This window comes from Pseudophryne corroboree, chromosome 4, assembly GCF_028390025.1.
Source record: "Pseudophryne corroboree isolate aPseCor3 chromosome 4, aPseCor3.hap2, whole genome shotgun sequence".
Taxonomy (NCBI): domain Eukaryota; kingdom Metazoa; phylum Chordata; class Amphibia; order Anura; family Myobatrachidae; genus Pseudophryne; species Pseudophryne corroboree.
The window spans coordinates 206,289,427-206,312,016 of NC_086447.1; the positions used below are offsets into that span (position 1 = coordinate 206,289,427).

The following is a 22,590-nucleotide window of genomic DNA, read 5'->3' on the forward strand; positions in this document are numbered from 1 at the left end:
GCTGCCCACAGTGGAGTGTATTTTCGCTTTGCAGGAGTGCGAACGCCTGTGCAGCAGAGCGACTGCAAAAACATTTTGTGCAAAACAAGACCAGCCCTGTAGTTACTTATATTGTGCGATGATTGCTGCGATGAGTGACACGGTAATGACGTCAGATAACCGCCCAGCCACTCCTGCATTTTTCCCAAACACTCCTAGAAAACGGTCAGTTGACACCCATAAACCCCCTCTTGCTGTCAATCTCCTTGCGTTCGGCTGTGCAATTGGAATTGTCGCTAGAACCAGTGCAAAACTACAAAGGACTTCGTACCCGTACAATGGCCCTCATTCCGAGTTGTTCGCTCGTTAGTTTTTTTCGCAACGGAGCGATTTGTCGCAAACTGCGCATGCGCAATGTTCTCAGTGCGTTTGCGCCAAGTAAATTTGCTAAAAAGTTTGGTATTTTACTCACGGCCTAACGAAGAAATTTCTTCGTTCTGGTGATCGGAGTGTGATTGACAGGAAGTGGGTGTTTCTGGGCGGAAACTGGCCGTTTTATGGTCGTGTGCGAAAAAACGCTGGCGTTTCTGGGAAAAACGCGGGAGTGTCTGAAGAAACGGGGGAGTGTGTGGGCGAACGCTGGGTGTGTTTGTGACGTCAAACCAGGAACGAAACTGACTGAACTGATCGCAATGGCTGAGTAAGTCTGGAGCTACTCAGAAACTGCTAAGAAATTTTTATTCGCAATTCTGCAAATCTTTCGTTCGCAATTCTGCTAAGCTAAGATACACTCCCAGAGGTCGGCGGCTTAGCGTGTGCAATGCTGCTAAAAGCAGCTAGCGAGCAAACAACTCGGAATGAGGGCCAATGCGCGTGAGCATTGCGGTGCATACGCATGCGCAGATTAGCCGTTTTTTTCAATGATCGCTACGCAGCAAACAGCGGCTGCTAGCAATCAACTCGGAATGACCCCCATAGTCATTAGCAGGATAATCCTGCACAGTTCAGAACAAAGGGTGGGACTCTGTAGTCATTAACAGGACAATACTGCACAGTTCAGAACAAAGGGTGGGACTATGGGGGTAATTCAGAGTTGATCGCAGCAGCAAATTTGTTAGCAGTTATTTAAAACCATGTGCACTTCAGGGGGGCAGATATAACGTGCAGAGAGAGTTAGATTTGGGTGGGATGTGTTCAATCTGAAATATAAATTGCAGTGTGAACATAAAGCAGCCGGTATTTACCCTGTACAGAAACAAAATAACCCACCCAAATCTAACTCTCTCTGCACATGTTATATCTGCCCCCCCCCCCCCCCCCCCTGCAGTGCACATGGTTTTTCCCAACTGCTAATAAATTTGCTGCTGCACTCAACTCTGAATTACCCCCTATAGTCATTAGGAGGACAATGTTGCACAGCTCAGAACAAAAGTTGGGACTATAGTCATAGGCAGGACAATGCTACACGCTTCAGAGCAAAGGTTTGAACTGTAGCCATTAGCAGGACAATGCTGCACAGTTCAATATGTCTTGTTTGAATAATGTATAATAGATATTACCAGTTCTCACAATGTTCTGGAATTAGTTAGCGACGGAGTCACAAATGGATTGGCCCAATCACAGTCACTGACAGACTCAACAAAAATCCAGAATGGAGGTGATATAGACCAATATTGTGACGGTCCAAATGGCAGTAATCTACCTTGCTTAGGATAGGTGATGGGGTATAGCCAGGCTAACGCATTTCTTCTACGGGCGACTTCATCATTAGCAGAAATTAACAGTAACTAACAAGTGGTGTTGAGAATAAGTATGGTTATTGTATTTTGTAGTTCTGTGCTTTCTCTTAAAACATGTACAGTATATGGTCTCAGACCTTACTAACCTGAATATCTTTATAATCTACACTTTGATTGTGAGATACATTGTTTCTTTAGTAAACAAAAGTAAATGCAGTGAAAGAAATGTACTTGTCACTGTGTTTGCAGCATTAAAGAAATAGCCGTTTCCCACCAGTGCATGGAGCAGGAGTTGGCTCATGCTGTCAATGCAAGCTCAAAGTCCATGGAGAAGGTCTACAGCAAGAACTCTGAGGTAATGTCTCATTGTGGGCTCTTGCGCTCTTGTCGATTTGCTTCTGGTACAGTACTGTAACGTTTACACAGCTGCTGTCAGCCAGTATGGTTCTTCCTGACTAAATTTGCCTAGCTTTGTGATTGCGGTGGTGACGGCTGTAGTGTAGTGTATGTGGCCTGCACTCCATTCTTGTGGACTGCTTTGTGATATTCCGCTGTTCTTGTGTCCTCCCTTGTAACACATCGGATAACATCAGTTACAGAAGTAACATTTTGCAATTGTATGCTCTGACAGTGACCAACCTCTTTGTTGGCCAGTGTCAGAGCAAACGGGGAAGTGGCAGGTTGGGAGTCAAAGGATCAAAAGATCATCCGTCTTTTGAATTTTATTTTTATTTTAAACACTTTTTATTAATATTACAAAGGTAAGATTTGGTACAATCACAGAAATAAGGTGTATACAAACCCAAGCATGGGTTATATTCCCCAACATATAATAGCCAGCAGTGGAAAGACCTATGTAATATAGAAAAAGTAGTAAATCCACTGCTGAAGAGCATGCTTCCAATGGTATACAGTATATAGACCACCCCCCATTCTTACACGAATACAAAAATACAACACAAACAATTACAAAGGAGGTAGGGAGAAAATGTGATAGAGGGGTAGGATAACTCAGACGGTGATGGAACCAGAAAGCTGCCAGGACTATACATAGAATCACCTCAGAAAAACACAGCCGAAAAAGTACACAGTTCTAGAAATAAAATAAATTCACTACTACCCCCCCTATATGATAGGACAAGTCTGACCCACTCAATCTAATATGTCATAAGATCACAGCGAGAGGTCCAATTGGCGGTGCAGGTACCAGGTAGTAGATTCAAACAGTTTGAATTTTTTTGACTGTGAGGGGGAATCCAGTATGGCAATAAATAAGTGCCACTTCCCATAGAACTTCTGGACCCCCTGTTCAATGTCAGGTAAGCAGTCTTCTGAATTTTAAGAATCCTCTTCAGATACATTTTTAAAGTCCAAACAACATCTATAATCTAATGGTAACCCACAGTTTGGGGTCAAAGCATACAAACATCCTAATGTAAGGGGAATTTTACACCACTTTAGGCTTAAAGAAATTTGGAGGAAATATTATAGCTTGTGACTTGCAGCAACTTACGAGAATTTGGCGCATCTGCTTAATGTTTTAAAGTGACAATTATTTGAAAGACAAACCCAGGTTGCTGTAGCGTTTAAATGATTGCCACTTTAAAACTCACCCGGATCTCAACGTTGCAGGCTATTACATTTCACCCTTAGGGGGATATTCAATTGTTTGAAAAGTCAGTTGGGTGTCTGTTTGGGTTCACTACGGCTGGCCGGCGGTCGGGCTCCCGGCGACCAGCATACCGGCGCCGGGAGGCCGACCGCCGGCTTACCGACAGTGTAGCGAGCGCAAATGAGCCCCTTGCGGGCTCGCTGCGCTCGCCACGCTACGCGCGCCACACTATTTTATTCTCCCTCTACGGGGGTCGTGGACCCCCACGAGGGAAAATAAGTGTCGGTATGCCGGCTGTCGGGCTCCCGGCGCCGGTATACTGAGCATACAGAAGACCACCCGTCTGTTTTTCCTATCTAATAAACAGGAAAAAACAGACACCCAGCCGACTTTCCAAACGTTTGAATTCCCCCCTTAGTGTGTGTATGAAATATATATGGAGAACTACAAAACATGCCCAAGCTCTTATACTCTATGATGTGGGAATAATCAACAGGGACACCACTTTTCCCATAAAAAACGTCATCTCCGCCAGATAGTGGAGGAGGATGTTGTAAAGCCACAAAGAGCAGACTCACATCCCAAGGTGAAATAGGAGGATATTATGGAGTTTGCTTTGTATAACTCCCTACACAGTTAATAGCGGTCATACTGACAGGCTATACCTGTGCTTCCCAGTCTGACCACGGCAATTTTGATATGAGTATAAGGACACAAATATAACACACAATCCACCAGAAATGAGAGCGAACCTGCAAGATTGAGTGTAGAGAGGGAGAGTATTGCAGGCCTCTGAGTTCTGTCTGCGCTTTAAGATTACCAGAATACAGCTATCCCGCCGATGAGAAAGTGCTGCGCTGATTGGGTATGGCACTTGCCAAGGATCCCCACCAGTCCCTGCGGCATGGTGCTGACAGAGACTTTTGTTCTGTTCACCATTCCCGCCCGGGACTCTCACCCACTTCTGAAAGAAATCATTTGTTGCACAATTTAGGATTGTATGTTGTCTGATATATCTAATGATTTCCAATTCTCTGTCATGTTGCAGGGTCTGTGCTGCAGTCATGTTATGGAAATGGTGACAAATGTCCGCGCATTACTGAATGAGACAGAGCTACTGCTCACAGGGAAGATGGCTTTGGTGGGTAATGACAAAATGTACATGGATAAGGCTCCATTATGCTGCCCAATTATTGTGAAGTTGGTCCTATTTATTACAATTAAGTCTTAAGTGAAGTAAATGTTTATCCCCATACTACTTTTTTTTAGAGACGCTTTATGTTACTGTTAACTGCTTGTTGGGCCACAGAAGTTGTTACTATATTCCTGTAATACTAGGGGAACTAGGGTATGCCCAAACACAGCACTATTGCATACAGGAGGTAAGAACAATGCTGTATTGCTAGTAAAACTGATAGAGATCATCCTAAAAAGTATAGCGATACAAGATGAAATCCACCCACTCTCTGCAGTTATCACAGACCGACCCTCTCTTCTCAGGTTATGAGAAACCCACTCTCTATCTCTAGGTTATGAGAGACCCACTCTCTCCAGATTATGGGAGACCCACTCTTTCTCTGTAAATTATGAGAGACCAACTCTCTCACTGTAGGTTCTGAGAGGCCCACTCTCTCTGTAGGTTATGAGAGACCAACTCTCTCTCTGTAGATTATGAGAGACCAACTCTCTCTCTCTCTGTAGATTATGAGAGACCAACTCTCTCTCTGTAGATTATGAGAGACCAACTCTCTCTCTGTAGATTATGAGAGACCTACTATCTCTCTGTAGGTTATGAGAAACCAACCCTCTCTCCTCAGGTTATGAGAGACCCATCCTCACACTCTAGGTTATGAGAGACCCACTCTCTCTAGATTATGAGAGACCCACTCTCTCTTTCTCTCTCTGCAGGTTATGAGAGACCCACTCTCTCTCTCTGTAGGTTATGAGAGACCCATACGCTTTCTCTCTCTGTAGGTTATGAGTGACTCACTCTCTGTAGGTTATAAGAGACCCACTCTATCTCTCTCTGCAGGTTAGGAGACGCCCACCCTACCTCTACAGTTTAGAAGAAGCCCACCCTACCTTTGCAGGTTAGGAGAAGCCCACCCTGTCTCTGCAGGTTAAAATAAGCCCACCCTCCCTCTGCAGTTAAAGAGAAGCCCATCTTGCCTCTGCAGTTTAGGAGAAGCCCACTCTGCCTCTGCAGTTAAGGAGAAGCCCACTCTGCCTCTGCAGTTAAGGAGTAGCACACCATGCCTCTGCAGTTAAGGAGAAGCCCACCAGGTCTCTGCAGTTTACAAAAAGTCCACCAGGTCTCTGCAGTTTACAAAAATAGGATTTTAATTATCTACCGGTAAATCCTTTTCTCGTAGTCCGTAGAGGATACTGGGGTCCATTTAGTACCATGGGGTATAGACGGGTCCACTAGGAGCTATGGGCACTTTAAGAATTTGATAGTGTAGGCTGGCTCCTCCCTCTATGCCCCTCCTACCAGACTCAGTCTAGGAAACTGTCCAGGAGGAGACTGGCATACTTTGAGAGAAGGATAGATAAAGATAGTGGTGAGATTCTGAACCAGCACACACAATAAGAGGAAAACCAAGCTAACCAAACTTGAAACAGGAACAGCAACGGCTGAACCAACATTACTTAACCAAGTAACAGTGCAGAAAGAACAAAGCATTGGGCGGGCGCCCAGTATCCCCTACAGACTACGAGCAAAGGATTTACCTGTAGGTAATTAAAATCCTATTTTCTCTTACGCCCTAGAGGATACTGGGGTCCATTTAGTACCATGGAGATGTACCAAAGCTCCCAAAATGGGTGAGAGAGTGCTGAGGTTCCTGCAGAGCTGATTGACCAAACTGAAGGTCCTCAGAGGCCAAAGTATCAAACTTGTAGAACTTAGCAAACGTGTTTGAACCTGACCAAGTAGCTGCTCAGCAGAGCTGTAAAGCCGAGACACCCCGGGCAGCCACCCAGGAAGAACCCACCGACTTAGTAGAGTGGGCCTGTACAGATTTTGGAACCGGCAAACATGCCGTGGAATAAGCATTCTGGATAATAAGTCTGATCTAGCGTGCAATTGTCTGCTTTGAAGCAGGACACCCAATCGTATTGAGATCATAAAGAACAAACAGCGAGTCCGTCTTTCTGTGACATGCTGTTATTTTCACATACACATTCAAAGCGCTCACAACATCCAAAGACTTTGAAGTAGCAGAGGTGTCGGTGAACCACAATAGGTTGGTTGATGTGAAATGTGGACACCACTTTAGGAAGAAATTGCTGACGAGTTCTGAGTTCAGCTCTGTCCTTATAGAAAATTAAATAGGGACTTTTGTGAGACAAAGCCCCCAGCTCCGACACACATCTTGCTGAAGCCAAGGCCAACAATGTGACGGTTTTCCATGTTCCATGTTTTCCATCCACCTCCTGTAACGGTTCAAACCAGTCTGATTGGAGGAACTGCAGCACCACATTGAGATCCCAAGGTGCCGTGGGGAGGCACAAAGGAGGATAGATGTGCAGAACACCTTTCAAGAACGTCTGAATCTCAGGGAGAGAAGCCAATTGTTTCTGAAACAAAATGGACAAGGACAAAATATGGAGCCCAGACGCAGGCCCACATCCACGCCTGCCTGCAGAAAAAACAGGAAACGTCCCAGGTGAAATTCCACCGCAGAATAATTTCTGCTCTCACACCAAGAGACGTATTTCTTCCAAATACAATGGTAATGCTTAGACGTTACCCCCTTCCTGGCTTGGATCATAGTCAGGATAACCTTGTCAGGGATCCCTCTCCTGGCTAGAATCAGCCGTTCAACTTCCATGCCATCAAACTTAGTCGCAGTAAGTCGTGATAGACGAACTGGTCCTGTTGCAGAAGATCCTGGCGAAGAGGTAGAGGCCATGGATATTCGAGGAGCATCTCCAGAAGGTCCACGTACCAGTCCCTTCTTGGCCAGTCCAGAGCAATGAGCATTGCTTGAACCTTTTCCCTTTTTATTAGTTTTAGAATTCTTGAGATCAGAGGAAGTGGAGGAAACACGTACACCATCTGATAGACCCATGGAGTTGTCAGGGCGTCTATCGCCACCGCCTGTGGGTCTCTCGACCTGGAACAATACCGCCTGAGCTTCTTGTTGAGATGAGAGGCAATCATGTCGATCTGTGGATATCCCCATCGACTTGTCAAGCACCTGAACACTTCCGGGTGAAGGCCCCACTCCCCCAGGTGCAGGTCGTGTCTGCTGAGGAAGTCTGCTTCCCAGTTGTCTACTCCTGGAATGAAGACCGCTGACAACCCCACAGCGTTTCTTTCTGCCCAGAGGAGAATTCTTGACACCTCTGACATTGCTGCTTTGCTTTTCGTTCCGCCTGTCGGTTTATGTACGCTACTGCCGTCACATTGTCCGACTGGACCTGAATTGCCTGATCTTGAAGAAGATGTGAGGCTTCAGAAGGGCGTTGTATATGGCCCTGAGTTCCAGAATGTTGATTGGAAGGATGACTTCCTGACTTGACCATCTTCCCTGAAACTGCACCCCCTGAGTGACTGCTCCCCAATCTCTGAGGCTTGCGTCTGTGGTTAACAGAATCCAGTTCTGAATTCCGAACCTCCGTCCTGCGACGAGGTGAGAAGACTGTAGCCACCACTGAAGGGAGATCCTGGCCTTTGGCGACAGACGGATCCTCTGGTGCATGTGAAGATGCGATCCGGACCATTTGTCCAACAGATCGAGCTGGAAGGGTCTTCCGTGAAACCTTCCATTTTGAAGTGCAGCGTAAGAGGCCACCATTTTCCCCAGAAGGCGAATGCACAGATGCACCGACACCCGGGTTGGCTTCAGGACATCCCAAACCATCGATTGGATTGCCAATGCCTTTTCCAACGGAAGGAACACCTTTTGTGACTCCGTGTCCAGTATCATTCCCAGGAATGGGAGCCTCCGTGTTGGCTCTAGGTGAGATTTCGGAAGGTTCAGAATCCACCCATGCTCCTTGAGGAGTTTGGTTGAGAGAGGAATGCTGTCCAGCAACCTTTCCCTGGACGGCGCTTTTATCAGGAGATCATCCAGGTACGGAATTATGTTCACTCCCTGTTTGCGGAGTAGAAACATCATCTCTGCCATCACCTTGGTGAACACCCTCGGTGCCGTGAAGAGACGAAATGGCAAGGCCTGGAACTGGTAGTGACAGTCATGCAGTACAAACCTGAGATAAGCCTGATGAGGCAGCCAGATCGGAATATGAAGGTATGCATCCTTGATATCCAGAGACACTAGGAATTCCCCCTCCTCCAGACCTGAGATCACCGCTCTCAGAGACTCCATCTTGAATTTGAACACTCGTAAGTACCGTCCGGCTTTGGTACTACGAACAAGTTGGAATAGTACCCCTTGTTTAATAGATGAGGTGGAACTGGAACAATGACCTGAGTCTGTACCAGTTTTTGGATGGCATGCTGTAAAGTTATACTTGCCTCTTGTGAAGCTGGCAAGCCTGATTTGAAGAATCTGTGAAGTGGGAGCTTTTGGTACTCCACTCTGTAGCCCTGGGAAATAAGATATATGACTCAGGGATCCTGGCACGATTTTGACCAGATCTGACTGAAGAATTTTAGTCGGCCTTCCAGGCATTGCGGTCCACCGTCATACTGAAGTCTTTGAGGAAGCAAAGCCTGATCTCTGTTCCTGAGTTTGCGTGGTTTGCGTGGTTTGCGTGGTTTACCTCTTGCACCGCTGGAGGACGTAGAAGCAGCTCTGGATTTGCCCTTGAACTTGGCTGTCCGAAAGGACTGTAACGTAGAAGCTGAATAAGTCTTCTTGGTTGAGGGGACTGCAGAAGGAAGATACGTAGACTTACCCACAGTAGCTGTGGAGATCCATTTGTCTAATTCATCTCCAAACAAGGCCTCTCCTGTGAATGAGGAATATATATTCCTATATATCGGGCGCTAGGATTATCAAGAGTTTAAAAAGCACACCTGATTAACAATTAATTAATAAAATATGATAGCAGCTCCTAAAGGGCACCTGGATGCCAATTACAAGAATATACTAATTAATGTTCTATACAAACCATTAAAGGAGCGCTGTTTACAGATAAAAAATCATTTATTAATAAATATGGTGGAAAAACCACCTAGATAATAAAGTGAATTTAGGAAAAACACACAGTGCAAATATAGTTGCATATACGATAATCACATACACAATTGGCAGTAAATTAGCTATGATCGGCCTAAACGCCAAATTGATGTAAAAGTCCACAGTATGTTAGGCTGGTATCATCCGTACTGATAAGGCGTATGAAAAAATGTTTCAGCAGGTTAAAAAACTGTTGCTAGAATTTATAGGCAGTGAGGTTTTAGTGTTTGCTATATCTCACCCCTCACATTCAGGATCGTTCTCACCCGTAGTAATAATGCTGATTCCCGTCTATAGCAATTAGCGGAGGTGACTCACGGCAGCCGTCAGCGGCTATAACAGATTGTCCAGCAGCGGAATCGTGGTTACTGCATAACACCTCAGCAGAACGGGGCTTTTCAAGCACAGCAAGAGGAGTGTGATTGCGGTGTTCACACTTCCTGAAGAAACCGCCGGTGTTGTGGGCGGAGAAACGCGTAGAGGGTCACCGTACAAACTTGTCCACTGCTGGAGACTTTATGGACCTTCCGCTACTGATATTGAGCGATTGAGACGCTTTTTTCACCACCTCCATTAACCGGACACACCGCAATCACACTCCTCTTGCTGTGCTTGAAAAGCCCCGTTCTGCTGAGGTGTTATGCAGTAACCACGATTCCGCTGCTGGACAATCTGTTATAGCCGCTGACGGCTGCCGTGAGTCACCTCCGCTAATTGCTATAGACGGGAATCAGCATTATTACTACGGGTGAGAACGGTCCTGAATGTGAGGGGTGAGATATAGCAAACACTAAAACCTCACTGCCTATAAATTCTAGCAACAGTTTTTTAACCTGCTGAAACATTTTTTCATACGCCTTATCAGTACGGATGATACCAGCCTAACATACTGTGGACTTTTACATCAATTTGGCGTTTAGGCCGATCATAGCTAATTTACTGCCAATTGTGTATGTGATTATCGTATATGCAACTATATTTGCACTGTGTGTTTTTCCTAAATTCACTTTATTATCTAGGTGGTTTTTCCACCATATTTATTAATAAATGATTTTTTATCTGTAAACAGCGCTCCTTTAATGGTTTGTATAGAACATTAATTAGTATACTCTCCTGTGAATGGTAGGCTTTCCACGCCTTTCCTGGAGTCCGCGTCAGCAGTCCACTGGCATAGCCACAAGCCCCTGCGTGCCGACACTGCCATAGCGGTGGTACGTGCGTTAAGCACGCCTATTTCCTTTATGGCTTCCACCATAAAGTTCTCAGAGTCCTATATATGCTGCAGGAGTAAGTCAACATCCCCCCTAGATAAGGAATCGAACCCCTCAATTAGGTTACCTAACCATTTAGCAATGGCTTTAGTGATCCACGCACATACAATAGAGTGGGTCTTTGGGCCACCTCAGCAGCTGTGTACAATGATTTGAGTGTAGTCTCAATTTTACGATCATCCCTGTCATTCAAGGAGGCTGCACCAGGAACAGGCAATACAATTTTACGTGACAGCCTACAGACTGATGCGGCCACTATCGGTGGATTTTTCCATTTTTTCCTATCCTCCAGAGGAAAAGGAAAAGATGAGCGCAATAATTTAGGGATTTGACATTTCTTATTAGGATTAACCCACGGTTCTTCAAACAGGGTATTCAATTCCTTTGATGCAGGAAAAGTGACTGAGGACTTCTTTTTTTACATTAAAATAAGATTCCTCACACTCCTCTTACACCTTTTCAGGAATCTGCAGAACATCTCTGATAGCCTCTATAAGAGCCTAAATTCCCTGTGACAGAGCAGCATCCCCCCCTGAGTCCACCTCCCCCTCCTCCATGTCTGACCCGTCAGAGTCAGACTGCTGTATATGGGCCAGAGATCGCTTTTGCGGTCAAATGGGAGGGAATAGAGATGCCGTTTTGGGGAGTCTCTCTTCATTCACCCACGGCCTGTTTTATGTATTGCGTCTCTTTCTCATTGCGGGACCATTTTGTAGAAAGAGTGGAGATCATTCCTTTAAGAGAATTGACCCACTCCGATTCAGCCCCGCTAGTCTGTGAACCCTGAGTACCCATTAGTGTACAAGAAACACACTCTTTGTAAATGTGACAGCACACACACATAGGAAAAGGTTAAGCACAAGTAACCCACAAAGAGCCCTTCAGGGAGAGACAGAGTTGTTAGGAGCCAGCCCCCACTGCGTCCTTACCGCTAATGCCAAGCTTAGCTGGGTCACAGACTAAGTACCCTGATAGAGGACTTAGGCTCTTATTCCGAGTTGTTCACTCGCTAGCCGTGCAAACGCTAAGCCGCCACCCTCTGGGAGTGTATCTTAGCTTAGCAGAAGAGCGAACGAAAGGATCGCAGCGCTGCTACAAAAAAAAATTGTGCATTTTCTGAGCAGCTCGAGACCTACTCCTAGCTTGTGATCACTGCAGGCTATTTAGTTCCTGTTTTGACGTCCTGAACACGCCCTGCGTTCGGCCAGCCACGCCTACGTTTCCCCAGCCACTCCTGTGTTTTTATCTGACACGCCTGCGTTTTTACACACACTCCCCGAAAACGGTCAGTTACCACCCAGAAACACCCACTTCCTGTCAATCACTCTGCGGGCAGCAGTGCGATTGAAAAGCGTCGCTAGACCTTGTGTGAAACTACAACGGCTTTTGTGAAAGTACGTCGCGCGTGCGCATTGCGCCCCATACGCATGCGCAGAAGTGCCGTTTTTTTGCCTGATCGGTGCGCTGCGAACGAAACCAGCTAGCGAACAACTCGGAATGACCACCTTAGTACACTAATAGTCACTCCCTCCCTGCTATGACCCCCTGGTACCGCTGAGGTAATTTGGAGTCACAACGGAGGAGCTGCGCGTCCCTGTCAGTCAGCATCTGGGACCACTGCAGAGGGAAAATGGCGCTGGTGAGCTGCTGGATCCTCTCATAGTGAAGCCCCGCCCCTACAATGGCGCGCGGTCTTCACACTTTTTTTATACTCGCTGAGGTAATTTTTGTGCTTAAAATGGAGCAGAACTGTTTTAAGGCTGTGTTTGCCAGTTTGGGTACTGGGTACAGTGTACTGAGAGGCAGCTGTGTACTGTGTCTAGAGACGCATTCCTCCCTGTTTAGAAGCCGTGCGTCTCTGTTCCCTTGTGCCGCCATAATGGCCAGCGCCCCGCTAACCGGGACGCCGGTTCAGTACTCGCCACACTTCATTCTTCTGGCTCTGTTAGGGTTGGTGGCGTGCTGCGGGAATGTACGCTCGCCGTGGTGGGGCTTGCGAATAGTTCCCTCAGGAGCTCAGCGTCCTCAGCTGGGAACGGGACCATTAACCCTTCAAGAGGTTGGGCCATTCCCCCCCCCCCCCAAGTCCCACGAAGCAGTCAGGCTGGTGCCAACCAGCCCTGCCTGAAAATAACAGACATAGAAAATAAATGCAGAAAACTCTTCAGGAGCTTCCTTCAGCGTGACCGGCTCCTCCGGGCACATTTTCTAAACTGAGTCTGGTAGGAAGGGCATAGAGGGAGGAGCCAGCCCACACTATCAAATTCTTAACGTGCCCATGGCTCCTAGTGGACCCGCCTATACCCCATGGTACTAAATGGACCCTAGCATCCTCTAGGATGAAAAGTCCACCCTGCCTCTGCGGTTAAGAAGAAGCCCATCCTCACTCTAAAGGTTAGGAGAAGCCCACCTTATTTTTGCAATTTAGGAGAAGCCCACCATACCTCTATAGTTAAGGAAAAGCCCACCCTACCTTTGCGGGTTAGGAGAAGCCCACCCTGTCTCTACAGGTTAGGATAAGCTCACCCTCCCTCCTCAGTAAAAGAGAAGCCCACCAGGCCTCTGCAGTTTAGGAGAAGACCACTCTGCCTCTGCAGTTAAGGAGAAGCCCACCCTGTCTCTACAGTTCAGGAGTAGTCCACCATGTCTCTGCAGTTAAGGAGATGCCCACCCTGTCTTTGCGGTTAAGAAGAAGCCCACCCTTTCTATGCAGTTTAGAAGAAGCCCACCATGTCTGTGTTTTTTCATGGAATTTCTTATTTAATACACATATTTAAACAAAGCATGAGAATCCTAAATATTAAAGTTTTTCTTTTACTGTAAGTGTAGTGGCCACTAAAAATCCAAATGTGTATTACAATGGCTGGAACATGAGGTGAGACACCATTCCTGCAGTCAGTGCCTAGGTGTTTCTGAACAATACATGGATAGGAAGTGCACTTTGGGGGTACTGCTCCTATGGCTGCTTATGATGGATGATTGTTTTACCTTTTCCTGACTTGTAAGACATTTCCTTCATTATATTCCTGCAGCTGCTAGATCCTCCTCAGAAAGAGCAGCTGATGACATTACTCAGTGACACAGAAGATGAGTTGCGAAAACTTGCTGACATCCCATGGCTGTGTCAGAGCGCTGAGCCTGGGGAAGAAGAGGTGAGCTATGTTGCATCCATTGCATTTCAGTTCAGTAGAAAACTACTGTAATAGATGACGGAAGACAAAATTGGCAATCGCAGCTCAGAACTGTCTGCAAACACATACGCACCCATGCAGACTTCCAACATTTCACCACTTACAAATGGGCAACTGGGGACAGGGTATTCTGTTGGAAGACGGGCATGTTAACGTGATTACAAATGCATGCATACCTGGAAAGACACTGGCCATATATGGCTTATTTGCGGGTGATCATGGGTAGACAATATAATGGTGAAGATTGTCGGCCCTAGCGAGCTAAGTCTGATTGGCTGCTTGTGATGCCCCACTCACACGGATTGCTCTTTTATTTCATTGCATACATAAGATATGGGATAGTTTTTCTGCTATATTAGAGTGGTTGGGTATGTGTGACCGGCAGTCAGGAGACCGCCGGTCAGTATACCTCTGCCGGTATCCCGGCAGCGGAACGCCGGCGGGTGGCGAGCGCAACAAGCCTCTTCCGGGCTCGGTGGCAACCTGACGAGTAAGTATAGTCCCTGCTAGTCGGCATTCTCAGCGGGTGGGATGTAGGGAGAGGTGTCACATAACTACATCCCTATTAGAGAGACGTTGGCAGTTAAAACAATGCAGAATACTAAATGCCATTGTTATACATAAGGGAAGTGGTTTGAAACATACAAGTAACTCTGGCTTATGCGTCTGTGATGTGTTTTTCTGTAAAGCAGGCATTAATGTACCAGTTTCAGGGGACTATGCATCTCGATCACAGCTGAAATCCCGCATTAAGGTGAACACACACTCATTGTGTATGCCCTGGTTTTTTCAGTACAACCAGTTTGTGCCTCACTCTGCATCAGTCACTAAGGGGGAGATTTACTAAAGTTTCTTAAAATGAAAAGTGGTGTCCATTGCAACCAATCAGATTCTGTCATTTTCTATGTCGCAATACACAATTTGATAGCTAGAATCTGATTGGATCCCTGTTTAGAGACGTTAGTAAATCTACCTCTTAGGGGGAGATTCAGTTGTTTCAAAGAATTAACTCTTGTCTAAAGTGGCCGGGAGCTAATTCATTTGTTTACGCGACCAGCGTTGCAGGACCAGTTTGCGTATTCTCACACCCTAATGCACAGGATTAGCCACGGTTAACGGCTTCTCCCGTGCCACGCACACTGAAGTTAAGCCACGCACGGCTCTCGCGACCACCTGAGAGTGCAAGCAGAAATCCACCATAAGTGCAGACCTCGGGGCTTGTCACCTACAATAATTGAATTAGCTGCTGGCCACTTTAGACAGGAGCTAATTCTCTCAAACAATTGAATCTCCCAAGGGGAATTCAATTGGGAGCAATGTTTAGCAAGGTAAAGACCCTTGCGTACCTCGCACCCAATTTTTTATTAGCTCAGGTATGTGCACTCCCGATATCCATGGTATTCAATTAAAAGAAAAGTGGTTGCGGCACGTGGAAGAAAAAAAAAATTATCCTCACCTGTCCGGTGCTCTCCTGGGCTCCCGGTAGACTTCCCTCCATCTTGTCACTCAGGAGGGGGCTACTAAGAGGCTCCGGGGGTACTGGGAGCTGTAGTTCTCCCAGCATCCAGCTCCAGCGGGATTACACTGCAGGGTGGGGTGTCACACACACTGGTGTTCACTCACACACACAAACAGTTATGCACACTTACACTCACAAACACCCCACACACTGCATACTCACTGCTGCTACAGAGGACCGGCTCCCAACGTTGGAAGAAGACCCCACTTTGGAAGGAGAGTAATTACTGACTAATTAAGGTAAATATAATCTTCCAATTGCTTAATTAGTTCACAGGGGGTGTGCCGCCGGGATCCCAGAGCAAGTCGCAGTGTTTTTTGCAAAAAATTAAGATTTTAAGAAAAATCAGACTTGCTCTGGAGGGAAGCGAGAATAAAATCACTGCATCCCATTTTCTGTCTTCTAATTGAATACCAAAACTCAGCAGCTGTGGGAAAAACCCTGTGCCCATTTAAAACAAAAAAAAAAACCCGCTTGCAATTGATCTTCCCCCTTAGAGTCTAAGCTGGCAGCATCATTCCATAAATGCCCGTGTATAGTAGATTCAGTAGACAAAGCCTGCTACACTGTTCTTCTCAAATACACAGTTTCACCACTGAGTTGCATAAGAGCTGTCTTTCCTTTCTGAATGCATATGTCTTTTTCAATAAATTATGTTTTCTTTTTTTTGTTGTTTCATATTCCTCTGTAGTCCTTCATTTCTTTTATACAGACGTGAGTAAAATGGAGACTCCTCATGCATGATTACTTAACCTACTTCTTCACAGGGTGCCCTAGATTACTCCAAACTTAGACGCAGCAGTCGGTTTAGGTTGGTTAACAAGTTCAAGAAGGAGAAGAACGTTAAGAATAAAGAGACCCGGAGCAGCACAGGGCCGCCTGGTAAATTCATGTTTTAAAGAAAGTCTTTACAGTACAGCTGTTGCTAGAAGTCTAGACACTTAGAGCTAATGTTATTCTCAGTTATATAGAAGGGGGGGAATATTTGAAAAAGAAAAAAAAGGTGCACGGGGGAAAAAGTGTTGTAACCCATAGCACGGACATTGGTATTCAGACAAGAAAAACATACTTGTTCATACAGTATATGCACTTGTTACATATATACATATACTTTTTCATAACCCAACATTTAATTACTTAAACTTAGACCTTTGGTGGTAGTAAGTTAGAAAGGTTTATGTGTAACGTGACGTAAGAAAACTACAAGATAATGCCAATGTACACAGAGGAGATGTGACTGCAAAAAGGAGGATTTTGGTACTTACCGATAAATCCATTTCTCTGAATCCTCTAGGGGACACTGGAGTCCTATACAGTAGGGGTGTGAAGCCTTGAACCGGAGGTGTGGCACAATCTAAATTAGCATTGTCTGCACAGCCGGCTCCTCCCCCTTCACATCCCTCCTCCCTCAGTTTGAAAAATTTGACTGAGAGAATAGGATATGACACTATAGCACATGGCGAGGAACCGAACCGTACAACATATCAAACAGCGGCCAAGAATTCTTAACCGGAAAAAAAAAAAGGAACGCTGTTTATACGAACTGTTTTAAAACAAGAACTTAGAACACAGCAGGTTTGACAGCACCGAGGCGGGCGTCCAGTGTCCCCTAGAGGATTCAGAGAAATGGATTTATCGGTAAGTACCAAAATCCTCCTTTCTCTTTCATCCACTAGGGGACACTGGAGTCCTATACAGTAGGGGACGTCCCAAAGTTTTCCCCCAGGGAGGGAGTGCTGTCGGTGGCCTGCAAAACTAAACGTCCGAACTTAGATTCTCCGGACGCAAAAGTATCAAACTTGTAAAATCTTGCGAACGTGTGGGCTGAAGACCACGTCGCCGCTCTGCAAAGTTGAGTAGTGGAAGCACCTCTGGCAGCCGCCCACGAGGCACCCACTGATCGGATAGTATGAGCACCCGTCTAAACCGGAACCTGTTTGCCACAGGAAATATAAGCCTGCCGAATGGCAAGTCTAATCCATCTGGATAAAGTCTGCTTAGAGGCCGGCCAACCCTTCTTTGGCCCATCATAAAGAACAAACAAATGGTCCGACTTTCTGAAAGATGACGTAACCTGTACGTATACCCGTAAAGCTCGGACAACATCCAATGACACGTCCTCATCTGTGAGACCCTGGAAAGATGGGACCACTATTGGCTGGTTTACATGAAAACCCGACACCACCTTCGGAAGGAAGTCTGCTCTTGTACGGAGTTCCGCCCTATCCTCATGAAAAACTAAGAAAGGACTCTTAGAGGATAAGGCTCCCAACTCAGAAACCCGCCTAGCCGAAGCCAAGGCAAGTAATAACGTGACCTTCCAAGAAATATATTTCAGGTCTGTACTTGTCAACGGCTCAAAAGTCGGTGACTTCAAATATTCTAACACCAAACCTAAGTCCCATGGTGCCGTGGGAGGACGAAAAGGGGGTTGAATCCTCAGAACCCCCTGTAAAATGGTTTGAATCTCTGGCAAGGATGCTAGCCGCTGTTGAAAAAGGATGGAGAGAGCCGAAATTTGAACCTTCAAAGAGCCCAATCTGAGTCCTCCCTCTAGACCGGCCTGAAGGAACAGTAGAAGTCGCGATAAATGGAAGTTTGATGAATTCCATCCCCGTTCCTGACACCAAGCCATGTACCGTCTCCAAATCCTGTAGTAGTGCCTGGCTGTGACCGGTTTCCTAGCGGCAATCATTGTAGGAATGGCCGTTCGTGGGATCCCTCTTTCTCTTAAGATCCGGGTTTCAATAGCCACGCCGTCAAACGCAGCCTGTTTAGGTCGGGGTGCAGGAACGGTCCCTGAGATAGCAGGTCCTCTCTCTGAGGTAACCTCCAAGGATCCTCCGCCAGTAACCCTCGCAGGTCGGTGTACCAACTCCTGCGGGGCCAATCTGGTGCGATTAGAATAACCCACACTCGTTCCCGCTTTACTCTTTTCAGAACCCTGGGTATGAGTGGAAATGGTGGAAATATGTAAACCTTTCTGTAACACCACGGAAGTGTCAATGCGTCCACTCCTTCTGCTGCTGGATCTCGAGTTCTTGACACATATCTGGGCAGTTGATGGTTTTGTCGAGACGCCATTAGGTCCACCTGAGGTAGACCCCATCTTCTCACAATCATGTTGAAAATCCGTGGATGAAGGCACCACTCCCCCGGATGCATGTCCTGGCGACTGAGGTAATCTGCTTCCCAGTTCTCCACACCTGGAATCAACACTGCGGAGAGAATGATGTCTCATCTTTCTGCCCACAACAAGATCTTTGTGGCCTCCTTTAACGCCATCCTGCTCTTTGTTCCTCCTTGACGGTTTATGTAAGCCGTCGTCGTGACATTGTCTGACTGAATCCTGATGTTTTGATTCATGACTAGGTCTTCTGCTAAGAGAAGGGCATTGTAGACTGCTCTTAGTTCGAGGATATTTATGGGTAATTTGCTTTCCTGTAGCGTCCATCGTCCCTGAAACTGATGGTCGTCTAGGACGGCTCCCCAACCTCTGAGACTGGCGTCCGTCGTCAAGATCTTCCAATCCCAAATGCCGCATTTCTTGCCGGCTGTAAGGTTCTTGTGTAAAGACCACCATATCAAGGAGACCCTTACTTGTGGTTGAAGTCGAATTCTCCGATGGAGAAGCCAGTGTGAGCCTGCTCCCTGAGCAATGAGGTTCAATTGGAATGGTCGTGAATGAAGTCTGCCGTACTGGAGAGCTTCGAACGACGCCACCATCTTCCCGAGAAGTTGCACACGGAGGTGCAGAGAAACGGTCTGCGTCCTCAGTACCTGAGCCACTAATCTCTGTAGGTCCTGTACCTTGTTCTCTGGTAGGAACACACGTAATAGGACCGTGTCCAAGATGAGACCGAGGAATTGAATCCGTTGAGTCGGTATGAGGTTGGACTTTTTGAAATTGACAATCCATCCATGTTGAATTAGAAATTGATGGGATGTCTGAACATCCTTGAGCAGTCGATTCTGAGATGGAGCTTTGATCAGTAAATCGTCCAGATAAGGTATAATCGTGACCCCCAACAGTCTCAGTCCTGCCACCATGATCGCCATGATCTTTGTGAAAATTCTTGGGGCTGACGCTAGACCGAACGGCAAGGCCCGGAATTGGTAGTGCTCCGCCACCAGTGCGAACCGTAAGTAAGCCTGGTGAGGAGTCCAGATTGGGATATGCAGATATGCATCCTTTATGTCCATGGATACCATGAACTCGCTTGGTTCTAAGCCTGCAATAACCGATTGGATTGATTCCATCTTGAATCTGTAGACTCTTAAAAACTGGTTGAAAACTTTTAAATTGAGAATTGGTCTGACCGTCCCGTCTGGTTTTGGCACGACAAAAAGATTGGAATAGAACCCCGTTCCTCTCTGAGAAGCGGGAACCGGAATAATGACCTCTGCTTGTAGTAATTTTTGAATTGCTGCCCGTAGTGCCCTTGCTTTTTGAGGGCACTGAGGCAATCCTGTTGTAAAAAACTGACTGTGAGGCCTCTGTTGAAATTCCAGTTTGTATCCCTGAGAGATTAAGTTGTTCACCCAAAGCTCTGGTGAGGTTTTGGCCCAGATGTCCTGAAAACCTTCCAGTCGGCCGCCCACCAAGGGGGACCCCAGGTGAGCTGGGAGGCCGTCATGCCACGGTCTTGTCAGCAGGTTTATCCTGCTTTCTGGTTGCTGCTTGCGAGCGGCCTCTACTTCTACCCCCGCGTGCTTGTGTACCGAAACCCCTACCTCAGGCTCGAAAGGACTGTGATCTAAATGAAGTAAACGATGGTCCAGAATAACCTCTCCTAGTTTGTGGAGCGGTTCTCGTATACGGAGTAGGCAGAAAAGTGGACTTCCCCGCTGTAGCCTGCGAAATCCACTTGTCTAATTCTGGTCCGAACAGCATTTCACCCCCAAAGGGGATGGATTCCACCGCCTTCTTGGTCTCTTAGTCTCCCTGCCATTCTCTGAGCCATAAAATCCTTCTAGCCGATATGGCCGATGCAGATATGCGCGATGCTATTCTGCTAATATCCTTAGAAGCTTGACACAAGTACGATGCAGATTCTCGAATGTGTTCCGCCAGTTGGGTAATCTCTTCTAAGCTATTTTCCTCCTCAATAGCTTGTACAATACGCCCGGACCATGCACCCATGGCCTTGTTGACCCAAGCACAGACGATCGCAGGTCTCTGCACTGCACCAGCTGCAACAAAAATTGACTTTAACGCAGTATCAACTTTACGGTCTGACGCATCCCTTAAAGTAGTTACGTTAGGAATTGGTAAAATTGTCTTTTTTGACAACCTTCCTAGGGAAGCATCCACTACCGGCGGAGTCTCCCACTTGTCCATTATACCCTTAGGTAGGGGATAAGTTACTTGAAACCGTTTCGGAAATTGAAACCGTTTGTCAGGTTGTTTCCAAGCCTCCTCTATCTGAGATCGGAGGGATTTAGGAATAGGAAACACTGCTGAACGCGGCTTCTGGGATTCGAACAAATCGAAATCCTCCGGCTCCCGTATTTGCTCGTCCTTAAAACTTAGGATCTCTTTTACCGCGTCAATTAAGGAGTCCAGACCTGAGATTGCCGAGTCCTCCTCTGGAAAGTCGGCGTCTAGGTTAGGTTCAATAACTCACCTTCCTCCGTATCAGGAAGAAAACCCTCTTCCTCCTCTGATTCTTGTATCATAGGGAGAGTTCTTTTAACCGCTTTGCGCACACTCGTTTCTGCGGGTGCGGGCGGCGTTAACCTGATGAGGAATTCCTCCATCGTCTTTGAGAATCCCGCAGCCCATTCTGATTGTTGCTTGCGCGACTCAGCCATCTCCATTGAGATTCTATTAGCAAGGTTGTCTTCCCATACCTTGGCCAGAGCACTGCTCCCAGGTGGAGCGTCCTTGTTTAAGCAGGAGTCGCACACCCCGGAGCTGCCAACCCGCGTGCTCTTCTTGTTACATTTCGTACAAACATAACAGGTCTTGGAGGTCTTTGCCGCCTTAGACATGCTGTTTTGAAAACCCTGTACCAGGGTAGCCCGCCGCGCTTTCACCCTTTAAACTAGGAAGAGAAAGACTGGGAGATGACGGAAGCGAAGGTATTGGATCCGGCTGGAATTACCTGTCCTTTTCGTATATAAAAGGAGCAGGTCAATAACTTTACTTTAATTAACCTTAATAAAAAATTAAAGAAAAAAAAAAATTTCTCTATCGTCCTAGTGGATGCTGGGGTTCCTGAAAGGACCATGGGGAATAGCGGCTCCGCAGGAGACAGGGCACAAAAAGTAAAGCTTTTCCGATCAGGTGGTGTGCACTGGCTCCTCCCCCTATGACCCTCCTCCAGACTCCAGTTAGATTTTTGTGCCCGGCCGAGAAGGGTGCAATCTAGGTGGCTCTCCTAAAGAGCTGCTTAGAGAAAGTTTAGCTAGGTTTTTTATGTTACAGTGATTCCTGCTGGCAACAGGATCACTGCAGCGAGGGACTGAGGGGAGAAGGAGTCAACTCACCTGCGTGCAGGATGGATTGGCTTCTTGGCTACTGGACATCAAGCTCCAGAGGGACGATCACAGGTACAGCCTGGATGGTCACCGGAGCCGCGCCGCCGGCCCCCTTGCAGATGCTGAAGACAGAAGAGGTCCAGAATCGGCGGCTGAAGACTCCTGCAGTCTTCTAAAGGTAGCGCACAGCACTGCAGCTGTGCGCCATTTTCCTCTCAGCACACTTCACACGGCAGTCACTGAGGGTGCAGGGCGCTGGGAGGGGGGCGCCCTGGGAGGCAAAATGAGTACCTATAAAGGCTAAAAATACCTCACATATAGCCCTAGAGGCTATATGGAGATATTTAACCCCTGCCTGATTTCTCAAAATAGCGGGAGACGAGCCCGCCGGAAAAGGGGCGGGGCCTATCTCCTCAGCACACGGCGCCATTTCCTCTCACAGCTCCGCTGGTCAGGACGGCTCCCAGGTCTCTCCCCTGCACTGCACTACAGAAACAGGGTAAAACAGAGAGGGGGGGCAAATTTATGGCGATATTTTTATATAACAAAGCAGCTATAGGGGAGCACTTATTATAAGGCTATCCCTGATATATATATAGCGCTTTTGGTGTGTGCTGGCAAACTCTCCCTCTGTCTCCCCAAAG

The 22,590-nt window shown here is 46.8% G+C and overlaps 1 protein-coding gene across 5 annotated transcripts in view; it reads left to right on the top strand.

Annotated features, from left to right (window-relative positions):
- Positions 1–22,590, top strand: part of DGKD (diacylglycerol kinase delta) — a 222,413-nt gene that overhangs the window by 187,222 nt on the left and 12,601 nt on the right. For all 5 annotated transcript variants that reach the window (XM_063915850.1, XM_063915849.1, XM_063915848.1 and 2 more), the window contains 4 exons: positions 1,968–2,073; positions 4,379–4,471; positions 13,786–13,905; positions 16,231–16,345. In XM_063915850.1, the coding sequence (XP_063771920.1) occupies positions 1,968–2,073; positions 4,379–4,471; positions 13,786–13,905; positions 16,231–16,345 (434 nt within the window). The remainder of the gene's footprint in view (positions 1–1,967; positions 2,074–4,378; positions 4,472–13,785; positions 13,906–16,230; positions 16,346–22,590) is intronic.